Source organism: Gopherus flavomarginatus, chromosome 10, assembly GCF_025201925.1.
Source record: "Gopherus flavomarginatus isolate rGopFla2 chromosome 10, rGopFla2.mat.asm, whole genome shotgun sequence".
NCBI classification, from domain to species: domain Eukaryota; kingdom Metazoa; phylum Chordata; order Testudines; family Testudinidae; genus Gopherus; species Gopherus flavomarginatus.
Window position 1 is genome coordinate 37,655,208 of NC_066626.1, and position 12,169 is coordinate 37,667,376.

The 12,169-nt window shown below is 37.2% G+C and overlaps 1 protein-coding gene across 50 annotated transcripts in view; it reads left to right on the plus strand.

Annotated features, from left to right (window-relative positions):
* The window catches only part of TTN (titin), a 312,200-nt gene that overhangs the window by 185,299 nt on the left and 114,732 nt on the right, over positions 1-12,169 (plus strand). For 41 of the 50 annotated variants that reach the window (XM_050916742.1, XM_050916756.1, XM_050916748.1 and 38 more), the window contains 11 exons: positions 159-263; positions 536-639; positions 905-977; positions 2,101-2,286; positions 2,719-2,814; positions 3,796-3,873; positions 6,083-6,163; positions 8,000-8,104; positions 8,691-8,768; positions 9,181-9,234; positions 9,509-9,589. In XM_050916742.1, the coding sequence (XP_050772699.1) occupies positions 159-263; positions 536-639; positions 905-977; positions 2,101-2,286; positions 2,719-2,814; positions 3,796-3,873; positions 6,083-6,163; positions 8,000-8,104; positions 8,691-8,768; positions 9,181-9,234; positions 9,509-9,589 (1,041 nt within the window). Of the gene's footprint in view, positions 1-158; positions 264-535; positions 641-904; positions 978-2,100; positions 2,287-2,718; positions 2,815-3,795; positions 3,874-6,082; positions 6,164-7,999; positions 8,105-8,690; positions 8,769-9,180; positions 9,235-9,508; positions 9,590-12,169 lie in introns of all 50 variants that reach the window. The other 9 variants (XM_050916755.1, XM_050916780.1, XM_050916794.1 and 6 more) reach the window with 5 other exon arrangements.

Here is a 12,169-nt window from a genome sequence, read left to right on the forward strand (position 1 = left end):
GTAATTGATACGGAAGGGGAGAGAGAGAGAAGGGTTCTACAAATCTTAATATTGAAGCCATCATTAATGTCTCAATGTCCTCTGTTTCATCATTCTCTTTAATGTTTTGTACATATTCTTGACATTCATGTAAGTAAATAGAACCAATATCTTTAAAGTGCCTGAAGTGCCCAAGAAAACTGTCCCAGAAGAAAAAGTGCCTATGCCTAAAAAACCAGAACCTACTGCTGTGCCTAAGAAACCAGAACCTCCACCAGCTAAAGGTATATGTCGTCATCTACAACATCATGAGGAAGAATCTTTGTCCTCTTTTCTTGAACATTCTTTAATATATTGTGTCCTGTCCTTTTTTCAGTTATGGAATTAGTAATCATTGTTTAATTGATACGGGAGGGGAAAGAGAGAGAAGGGTTCTACAAATCTTAATATTGAAACCATCATTAATGTCTCAATGTCCTCTGTTTCATCATTCTCTTTAATGTTTTGTACATATTCTTGACATTCATGTAAGTAAATAGAACCAATATCTTTAAAGTGCCTGAGGTGCCCAAGAAAACTGTCCCAGAAGAAAAAGTACCTGTGCCTAAAAAACCAGAACCTACTGCTGTGCCTAAGAAACCAGAACCTCTACCAGGAAAAGGTACAGATCAGTAATAGAACCTTTTCTTTTTCTTCTTCTTCTTGAACAGTATTTTAACATACTTTTTCCAGTCTGTTATGTAAAGTATCTTCAACATGTGAACTGTATTGTGTATAACAGTTTGTTGTGTAAGTGGCTAATCGGTGTTTGAATGTTGCATCGTAAATGCATTTTGATATCTATGACTTTTGTGTAATGTTTCTCCTTAATATTTCACACACATCTTTAACAATCATAAAAGTAAATGGAACTAATATCTTTAACGTGCCTGAAGTGCCCAAGAAAGTTGTCCCAGAAGAGAAAGTGCCTAAAAAACCAGAACTTGCACCTGCTAAAGGTACATGTCATCACTGATATAATCATAAAGAAGAATCTTTGTCATGTAACTTATACTCGTGTGTGTGTTTGTTAGTTACAGAGAGAGAGAGACTATATAATATCTGAATGTTTGCTATCCCAGTGTCCTATGTTTCACTGTTCTTTTTAATGTTTTGTTCAAATCCTTAATATTCATGCAAGTAAAAGATACTAATAAGTTTAAAGTGCCGGAGGTGCTAAAGGAATCTGCCCCAGAAGAGAAAATATCTGTTGCTGTACCTAAAATGCCAGAACCTCCACCATCTACAGATATTATTGACATCATCATAAAGAGGAATCTGTCTTGTTCTCTAGAGCACTGCATTTAACAGAAAAAGGATAGAACAAAATATGTTATGAGATTTGTAAATTGTACTCTGTGCAATTTGAAGGAAACATGTCCTGTGAATTTTCTGTATCAGCTGTGATAGTTGCATTTGTCACAGTGGAAAATCAGTCATACTAAAAATTACATAATATTTTTCAAGGGGCAAATATATCTAAGGAAGTTGTTATTGAAGAAAAAGCATTCTTAATGATGGCTAAAAAAGAAGGTCCCCCAATAAAGGTGCAATCTATCCATTCATAAAAGCTATTAACAACAACATTGTATGCTGGCAGCATTCCAATTCTCATTTTTGTTATTGCTTTGTCTTGCAAACATTAAATTATTTCTTGCACTAGAGTCCTATCTAGTTCAATATTCTTCATTTTTTTAATGACGACAACAACAAATCACCTGCCAATGTAATGTTATATAAAACTGTCACTATACAGAAGCAGAAATGTGCACCAAAATTCTCCTGAGAGCTGTAACTAATTCAAGATTATTTAGAGATCAAAAAATCTACCCTCCCACACAAATCACTCACTAAGAACTGAATGCACCAGTAATTTTTTAAAAAATGTGTAAACAGCCAAAATAACCAGGAAACAAATATTTTACATTTACTTAGCTTGAAGTGTGTTTGTCTGTGTCTCTGTGAATGTGTTTGTTGATGTAGTTTTCCTGCCATATGTATCTTCATGTGATATTTGTATAATTCTTCATGTGACCCAGTCTTAAACAGCAGTCTTATACTAGTTGTCAATATTCTCTAAAGTCCCTGAAGTCACCATGAAGATTGAGCCTGAAGAACCAGAACCTGCTCCTACTTCAGAAATAGAAGAGCTCTCTCCATCAGAAGAAGAGCTCTCTCCATCAGAAGAAGAGCTTTCTCCATCAGAAGAAGAGATCTCTCCAGCAGCAGAAGAGATCTCTGTAGTAAAAGAGGTTTTACCAGTAGAAGGTATATACAATAACCATAGTCACATGCACACCTTCATTTCAAAATTGTGCACATCTTGCTTCGTAGTTCTCCACAACTGTGCTGTATTTGTATTAAGTCCCATTTTTTCTCCTTGTGTTATTGTATGTGTAAATATGTTCTAAATTCTCAATTCATTGTAATTTAATTATAATAGTCTTCCCAATATTCAGTTTTCCTCATGTATTTTTGTTCTTCTGTTAGTAGTGTGCTTTCATAACTCATACTGGACATTCATGTTATGTGCAAGCAACAAAACATTTATTTAGAGCTTTTTATGCTTCCATTTAAATCAATGAGAATTTTGCCATTGACTTCACTGGAAGCAGAATGAAGGTTTTGGTACATTAGATGTTCTTCATCTGACTTTCTGATAGTAGATATATTCTAAATCTGCCACAATATTATTTAAAGAGCCAGAACCTGAAAAGAAGATTCCTGAAAAACCAAAGCCACGGGTACCTATTCCACCAAAAGAGGAATTTAAGATGGAAAAAGTTCAGCTGAAAGGTATAAGAAGCTACTGAAATCAGTATTAACAGCTTTACTGAACAATTCAATATAACACATTTTAATTATAATTTGCTCCTCTTGAAAAGTGGGCTTTTTAATATACTACTTTTAGCCTAACTCAGAGCTTGTTTCTGGTTTTTTCAGTCTAATGATGCTCCTTACTAATTGTTTATCTGTTATGAGCTTTCAGAAATATCTGAGAAGTCAGTTTGTGTGGTTTTCAATTAAAATGAAGAAATTTATGAAGAAGTTGATATATTTTAAATTGTTTTAATCTTTGAAAAAGATCTTAGCATAATATGATAACATATTTGTACATACTTTCACACTGAAAAAAGAGTGACCAAGTGAAATTAATAGGCAGCAGGTTTAAAACAAACAAAAGGAAATATTTCTTCACACAACGCACAGTCAATCTATGGAACTCTTTGCCAGAGGATGTTCTGAAGGCTAAGGGTTCAAAAAAGAACTAGATAAATCCACGGAGGATAGGTCCATCCATGGCTATTATCCAGGATGGGCAGGGATGGTGTCCCTAGTCTCTGTTTGCCAGAAGTTGGGAATGGGTGACAAGGGAATGGATCACTTGATAATTCCCTGTTCTGTTCATTCCCTCTGGGGCACCTGGCATTGGCCACTGTCAAAAGACAGGATTCTGGGCTAGATGGATCTTTGGTCTGACCTAGTATGGCCATTCTTATGTTCTGATGCCCAGCATGATTCTCGAGGGTAGAATGTTGCTGGAGCTGTTGCACAAATGTGGTCATTAAAGATCCCATTACACCTTTGGAACAGCTACTTAGAAAGAACTCTGTAGTTTGTGTCCATTGTTTTCTTTTGTTATGTTGCTAGTGTAATCAGTTATTTGTTGATGGGGTGTTTGGTGGGTTTTAGCACAAGGATTTTTTCTTTTTCTCATTTTAAAATAGTTTCATTCTAAGGATGTAGGTAGTAAAAATCAAATTGTCTTCTTTAAAGCTCCTGCACCAAGGAAGAAAGTTCTGCCTGAAAAACCTGTTGAGGTTCCAGAGAAAGTGGAGCTTACCCCTACTAAAGGTATCTAGTATATGGGTCAGAGGGGGAGGGGAATCACATTTTCTCATTCCTGTCTCTGATAGGCACTAGATTGTAGTTCTTGAAATTCATCTTCTGCAGTATGCTCTTAAGTACTTCTCTTTTAAATGTTTGGAAGATGTTGTCCAGATGTCATCTGTCATTGTTGTTCTGTGTTTAACATCTTTCATTTTTCTAGATTTAATCGCACCTTCCTTTCTCACTGTGTAATTCAGGAGCTGGTGGATGTGCTAGAGAGCTGTGTTAGGGAAGGACATTAAAGTGGGATCAATTATGGGGATCTACACTACTCTATTTGGGGTATAAAGTCCTACTGCAGTTCAAATAAATAAGAAACATAGATAGCTGGGTTTGCGATGACCAGGAGAACTGCATGGTGACTTGCCTGCCTCGTGTGAAGATTGCAGACCTCTCGAGATTTCTAGAAAGACTTATGTGTAGTTCTGGGGAGGAGCTGGTGGTCGTGGTACAATAACATAGGGAAAGGTAGGAAAGAGGTCCTGGAGGCCAAATTTAGGCTGCTATGTAAGAGATTGAAGTCCAGGACCCCCATGGTAGCATTCTCTGAAATACTTCCAGTTCCACATGCAGGATCAGTTAGACAGGCAGAACTGCAGAGTCTCAATGCATAGATGAGACAAAGGTAGGGAGCAGGGGTCTGGATTTATTAGGAACTGCGGAAACTTATGGGAAAGGGGGAGTCTATATAGGAAGGATGGGTTCCACCTAAACCAAAATGGAACCAGATTGCTGGTGTTTTGGACAGACACATCCCTTAGGGGAGGATCTGTTAATAAAGATTCTCTATGTCCTAGTAAGGAGGAGAGGATGGCAGATGATAAAATACCGATAGGCTCTGGTGAGAAACAGTCAAATGAAAAAGTGTCTCATTCAATTACATCACGTAATGGCAGACAGCTAAAAAGTGACAAGTTTTTAAAGTGCTTATATACAAATGCTAGAAGTCTAAATAATAAGATGGGTGAACTAGAGTGCCTCATACTAAATGAGGATATTGATATAACAGGCATCACACAAACTTGGTGAAATGAGGATAATCAATGGGACACAGTAATACCAGGATGCAAATATATCGGAAGTACCAAACATATTGTGCTGTTGGGGGAGTGGCACTATATGGGAAAGAAAGAATCAAATGAAGTACAAATCTTAAATGAACCAAAATGTACCTAGAATCTCTATGGATAGTAATTCCATGCTCTAGTAATAAGAATATAGCAGTAGTGATATATTACTGACCACCTGACCAAGATGGTGATAATGACTGTGAAATGCTCAAGGAGATTAGAGAGGCTATAAAAATAAAAAACTCAGTAATAATGTGGGATTTCAGCTATCCCCATATTGACTGGATACATGTCACCTCAGGACGGGATGCAGAGATAAAGCTTCTTGACACCTTAAATGACTGCTTCTTGGAGCAGCTAGTCCTGGAAACCACAAGAGGAGAGGCAATTCTTGACTTAGTCCTAAGAGGAGCACAGGATCTGGTCCACGATGTGACTATAGCTGGACCACTTGTTAATAATGACTATAATATAATTAAATTTAACATCCTTATGGCAGGGAAAACACTACAGCTGCCCAACACTGTAGCATTTAATTTCAGGAAGTGAGACTACACAAAAATGAGGAAGTTAGTGAAACAGAAATGAAAAGGTACAGTGCCAAAAGTGAAATCCCTGCAAGAGAGTGAGAGAAAAAAAATTCTGGGATCTTTTTCTTCTTCCTAAGTTTATTTAGAGCTTAGAAATTAAGGTGGCAGGCATCTTATAAATACTATAGACCAACAATCCAGGTAGAAAGGTAAGTAGGGCCTGCAACTGTAGGTAGAGTAGAACATCAGGGATGAGATCCATTATATTGACAGAGAGAAGAATTTTATCTTTAACCCTTAATTTTGAATTTTTTAGCTTTTGTGGGTTCCTCAAACTCATATATTTATTTAGTTATCTTTGTGAAAATCTCTTACTAGTCCTAGATCCATAAAACAAGCATATACAGATACTATAGGGGGGAAAAGATTAAGTGAAACAATCTGCATCCATTTCAGTTGTTTTATTTTCTGTTTTCAATGTTCTATTGTAAATCAGCATTTGGTTTGTGTATTTGGATGGCTGCTATTACTGCTATGAACTGATTTTGAAATTTGAAATGATGTTCTTTTAAGTGGCTGGAGTTGAAAAGAAAGGCCGCAGAATACTTCCTGAAGTTACCCCTCCACCAAAAGAAGAAGTTGTTCTTAAAAGAGGTATAGTGATTTGGCCAATGATATAAAGGTGAAAGCACAGAAATCCGTTCCCTAAGTATTCCAAAGTAACACTGTGCTAGGACTGCATTATGCCCTTCCAGAGAAAGTTATGTGGGAAATTACATGAGCTAAATGCTGCCTGAAGCTCATTTCCTGTTGAAGGAGTTTGTGGCTGCATGCAGGAGGAAAAGGTTGAAAATCCAGTAGATCCAAAGGATCTAAAAAGAAAGCAGAGCAGAACACTGAGAATATCAGGACATCCCCTGGGAGAGTCTTCCTTTTCATGCTGTTCTCTAGACACCATTCCCTCTACCCTGGCAGTAGCACTAATTCAGGAGCCAAGTTATCAGTGACTACCTCGCAACCAATGATTGATTGCCTCTTCCCCTATGGGTAAGTGCCCAGATGTCCCACTTTTATAGGGACAGTCCTGATTCTGGGGTCTTTTTCTTATATAGGCTTCTATTACCCCCCATCCCCCGTCCCAATTTTTCACACTTGCTGTCTGGTCACCCTATCTAAGGGGCTTCTACTTGGATATCCACTGTGTTAGAGGGAAGCTGGCCTGATCGATTATTCTAATCCGGCACTCTTCTCCAGTCCTGTGAAGATTTGACCATGCAGAGTTCATATTGGGGTCATTCCATGGGCTCAGTAGGGCAGATAGCACTGGCCACTCCTTTCCTGCAAAGACTGGGGCTTTCCCAATGCACTCATCCTCATTTGCTTTTTGGCATGCTATACAGAGGGGAACCAATAGTTCCATTCTTTGCACTGAATTATCTTTCCTGCTGTTTCATATTAACTGAAATCAAAGTGAATTTCAGATGTGTAATTCTTTTTTAAAAGTCTCTAGTTCTTTAGATAATGATTATAAGAGATATTTTTACTTATGGTAGACTAAAAAAAGATTTATAAGATATACAATTTACCTTGCAAAAGGTAACAACAAAATAGAGGGCTTAAACCTGCTCTTTTTGAAGTTAATTGGAGTTTAATCCAGAATCGATGATTTTGGCCCTGAAATTCATTTGTAATTTCAGATGTTAGTGCAGAATTATCCACTCTAATTCATCATTTAAAAATAACTCATAATACATTATTTTTTTGCTCTCGAGAAATGTTGGCATTAATACAGTAATTCAAATGATCAAGTACAAGCATTTATGGGTAATTTAGGTACTTCATCAAAAAATTTGGAAAATTAACTGGTAGTGTGCCTTTTGGTTGGTGAATCCATTATTTATTCAAAATACCAGAAATGTCATGAAGGATTCCTAAAAGCTTCTCTCTTATGTCTCCAAAAATAAATTCAACAAATTTTAAGCAGTATTATTGGTTTCATCTGTTACTGATAAAACATTTGTGATCAAATATGTCATTGTTATGGGCAAGACTAAAATTAACTTGATATGTACTTTCATTATTAACAGATGTTTTACTTGATGTATAGATATATTCAAATTGAAGATCTTACAAGTCTTCAATATTATATTGAGTTCTAAAATATCCTGGGATTATAATTCTGTGTAAATTCAGTGGCTGTTTCATTCAGATGATCTAATAACTAACTTTATTTTAAGTCTGAATGTTAAAATATACATTTTCCAGCAGATGGACCACTCTAAATTAAAACATTTTCTTGCTCCAGGTGACTGAATGTAAAATTGCCATTATGATAATAACCATAATAATTACATAAAAACTGTATTCCTGACACTATGCTGATTGTTTCATATTTCTTCTCTGTTCAGATAATTTTTAAATCTTTATCTTAATTACCACCTTCTTCATCCATATAGGTCTTTAAAAACTGAAATTCTTTCTCTTTCAAAGTTCCTAGAAAAACACCTGAAGAGGAAAAACCGAAACCAGAGAAAGAACCCAAAGTAGAAACTAAACCAGAACCTAAACCAGTAGAAAAGATAAAGAAACCCGAAGGTACAAGTCAAGATCACATTCATATGCTTCTGATTATGGAGAGACCCAAACCAAAATCCTATTTCTGATTAGCAATTTATTGGGCTTAGTGTCTAAACCTGTATTCAGATCAGAATTGTGCAAATGTCCTCCACGCCTGTAATATGCTGAGTTTAAGTTTTTACTAAAAATATACCCAAACTTTGAGAAAACCTAGGTCCGGATTGGAATTGTGAACCTTGGTGGCTATTTCTCTTCCTGAGTCTTCATTTTATGTAAAAGAAAACTTTAAATATGTTTTATAATGTAAACTAAAACATAAGAAAGCATAAACCACAGTTGATCCAATTATCCTTTCAGTTATGGTCTTTTAACTGCATGTCCTACTGTCTGTTTTCTGTTTCTAGTTTTATCTAAGTCTGATTGTTAATATATACGTACCTTAAACCTGAGGTCAACTGTACATCTTAATCTCATATTTAGAACTTGACTAAATTTCTAATGTCATATTAAACCACTCTAGTTATATTAAAATTACTTCAGTTAATGTATCTGGGTAGTCAAGGAATTTAAACATATCTTTCAAAATAAAAATAATATTTTAAAGAGCCAGAAGTTCCCAAGAAGAAAATTGAGATGCCACCTGTCACAAAAAAAGAGGAGAAACCTCCTGAACCAGAGAAAGGTAGCAAATGTGTGGTTCTCTTTTCCTTATTCCTGCAACTAAACTGCATCCATCAGTGAACACCATTTTATATAAGCTAAACTAATCATTAATATCATTCAGCCATTAAAATTGTCCTTTTTAGCCTCTTTGCATTCTTCTGGGTCTTATTTCCTCTTTAGTTCTTCAGTGCTGAAAGAATTCAATTATCTTCCATTGAGATCTCTGCATCTTGCTGTATATGTATTTGTCCTTCTGTCTTTCATCAGTGGATTTTTGCAAGTTAAAAAAATAAAATAAAAAAGTCTGTCTTCTATTAATTGTGTTTTAAAGTTTCACTAACATTTTGCACTTCTCTGTTATGATTTTTCTGTATTTTGAAATAAGGTTATAAAATATTTATACTAACCTATTGGTTATTGTATGTTTAAAGTGCCAGAACCTAAGCCAGCAGCTATCCCACTTCCTGAACCAAAACCCGCAGTAGGTAAGAGTCCTTTCAACATGAATAATTGTACACACATTTCCCTGTACATCTTGCCTTTTACCATTGAGTTGGTTCCAGTTAAAAGTGTGTTAAGCAAATATCTTAGCTAACTGTTCGTGCTACCAGGAGTGAAGGATATTTCCGGAGTATTTGTTGTGAGCGAGGATCTAGTAAATGCATGCTTTATAGGTACTTGAGAAAGTGCAGCATAATACGTTTTAACAAACATATACATTAAAATCAATTAATTAATTCATTTTAATTCTTTCTACAGCTCTAAAATCTCCCAAACCACCAGCTGAGCCAGTCCCTGTTGCTGCTCCAGTGACAACTCCTGTGGTTGGAAAGAAAGCAGGTATTAACATGGATTTTGTAGAGTGTTTGCTAATTTGCAGTACCATCCTGCAGCCATTTCTCATGTGACTATACACACTGAAGACAACATGACACCTAAGGGCTGTGGGATCTGATCATTTATTATTTCCAATATACTTAAAGCCTCCCCCCCACTCGTGTGGGGGATCAGGCTCCCATTGTACTAGGCACTGATGCACACACATAATAACAAAGATAGTTCTTGCCCCAAAGCTGTACAGTTGGGGTTTAGTCTGTGCTTTTCAGTGTGGGTGATGAGATGTACTTAATTTGTCTAATGAAATGTATCTATTCTGTTAATTTCTTGATAATTGTTCTGTATGTTCAGGCATTCATCTGTATGTGTTCAATGCCTGTTATATTATGTGTACTCAGGGCCGGCTCTAGCCATTTCGCCGCCCCAAGCACGGCGGTACACTGCAGAGGGCGCTCTGCCGCTTGCCTGTCCCGAGGCTCCAGTGGACCTCCCACAGGCATTTCTGCAGACGGTCAGCTGGTCCCGCGGCTCCGGTGAACCTGCTGCAGAGCGCCCCCCAAGGCATGCCGCCCCAAGCACGCGCTTGGCGCGCTGGGGCCTGGAGCCGACCCTATGTGTACTGTAAAAATACTTTTATGTTGTACATATTGGGCAATGATGACTGTGTTGTCTTGTTTGCTGTTTTGGGGGGGTGTTTTCTATATCCTGAGTGCTGGCAAAGGTGCCAACAGCACTGAAGCTCTCTAGCACTACTATTGTTGTTTAGTATTCATATAGGGTGGCATCCAGCGGCTTCAGCCAGAGTCAGGGACCCATTGTGTACAACCACATCTGAATAGTCCGTCCCTCTCTGACATGCTGACAGTTTAGGAGCTTCATCCATGGAACTGCTATAGCACAAGCAACAACAGCACAATCTTCCCCATCACTATGTGGCCCAACCATGAACCAGAGGGGACCCATTCGAAAATGAGAGTGCAGTTAATTCTCTTTATTCGGTCCTTAACCACTTGTGAAGTATGCAGTTAGTGTCCATTTTGATATTGGTTTGGTGATGTGGATAGCTATTCAAAAACTCTATGTAGGTTGCCAGGCATCATCACAGAATAACAATTTTCAGCTACTGCTAGTGTGATCTGGATTTGAACTGGCAACCTAAAGGTGAAAGACTCCATAGCTCATCACCAACTCTTGAGATAACTAGGCTTCTGTGTTGTAAAGGTAAAATGTCACTTTTGGAAAAAGGCAAGATTAAATCCCCTGTGTTGAAAGTGTCTGCTACTGATGAGAAACATATTCACATAAAAGATAGCATGAGCCACAAGGCAGCTGCAGGGATATTTGAGCAGAAGAAGCATTTGAACTGAACATCTCAAATGAAACAGCTGATAGAATATTAAAACCAGAGGAAGATAAACACGAGACAGAGGTTCTTAATCAATTTGTAATGGTTGCCCAAGAAACTGAATCAAAAGTAATACAGTAATAACTGTAGTTTCAAGGAAGAATCCTATGGTTAAAGATGAGGCGAGAGAGCCTGCAATAGGTCAGGTTGCCTTTGAAAAGGTTAAAATAAGAACACCCCATGAGGAATCAAAGCCCATTTATATAGCATCTGAACACATTGAAAGAAGTGCCAGAGAAGAAAAGCGGAATAAAATTAAATTACAGGTTCATAGGAAGGATGAAAATGAGAGATTCCCTGAAGAGTCTAGCATTCCATTCAAAGAAAGGGGAAAGATTCCTACATATGAAAAAGAAAAGGGAAATGCATTAATTTCCTTCCCTGAAGATGCCCCCAGAATATCTGATATCTTGATTCAGAAGAAGAGAGATGTTCCAAAAAGAGAGAAAAAAGATAAAAAGTTTGCAACCTGAAGAAATTGCCATAAAAGATTATGTGACGGATACTACAGAAGCCACTGAAGAAGTAGTACCTGAAATACCTCTGGTAACAAGTGAGAGAGAGAAGAAAGATGTCACTCTGAAGAGGTTTAAAAAAGTCCCTTTGGATAAATTCATGAAGGAGCATTAGATAAACAAGAAAACTCAGAAAGTGGGGAAATTTATTTTCAAGAACGCTGATGTTTTTACAGCTGAAGAAATCATGGTTCCCACCAAACAAGTAAAGAAAATAGATACCTTTCAAAAGGAAGAGATTGACAAAAATCTTGACTATCAAATGGCAGAATAAAGTTCCCTGGAATCCTCTGAGGATATTGGGGTAGTACTGAGAAATGATGGGGGCATTGGGAAATTCATTGAAGATGAGGTGATTCCCAGCAAAAAGGCTGGCAGAATCTTTACAGATTCAGTTCTCAAGCCACAGGATGCAGAAATGAAAACAGAAGGAAAAATGTTCACAGAGCAAAGAGAGTCCACTGAAACCCACATGAGGAGAGAGATTCAGAAGCATCAATAACTGAACAGGTAGCTTTACATGGCAAGCAGGAAAAAGGTTTATGCCAGTTAAGAAAGTTAAAACTCCTTCTAGGACCTTTTTAGATAAGGACAAAGATACACAGTCTAAAACCCTGGAAAAGCTGTCTGTAGGGAAAGAAGAATTTGAAACGGTGATTCTGG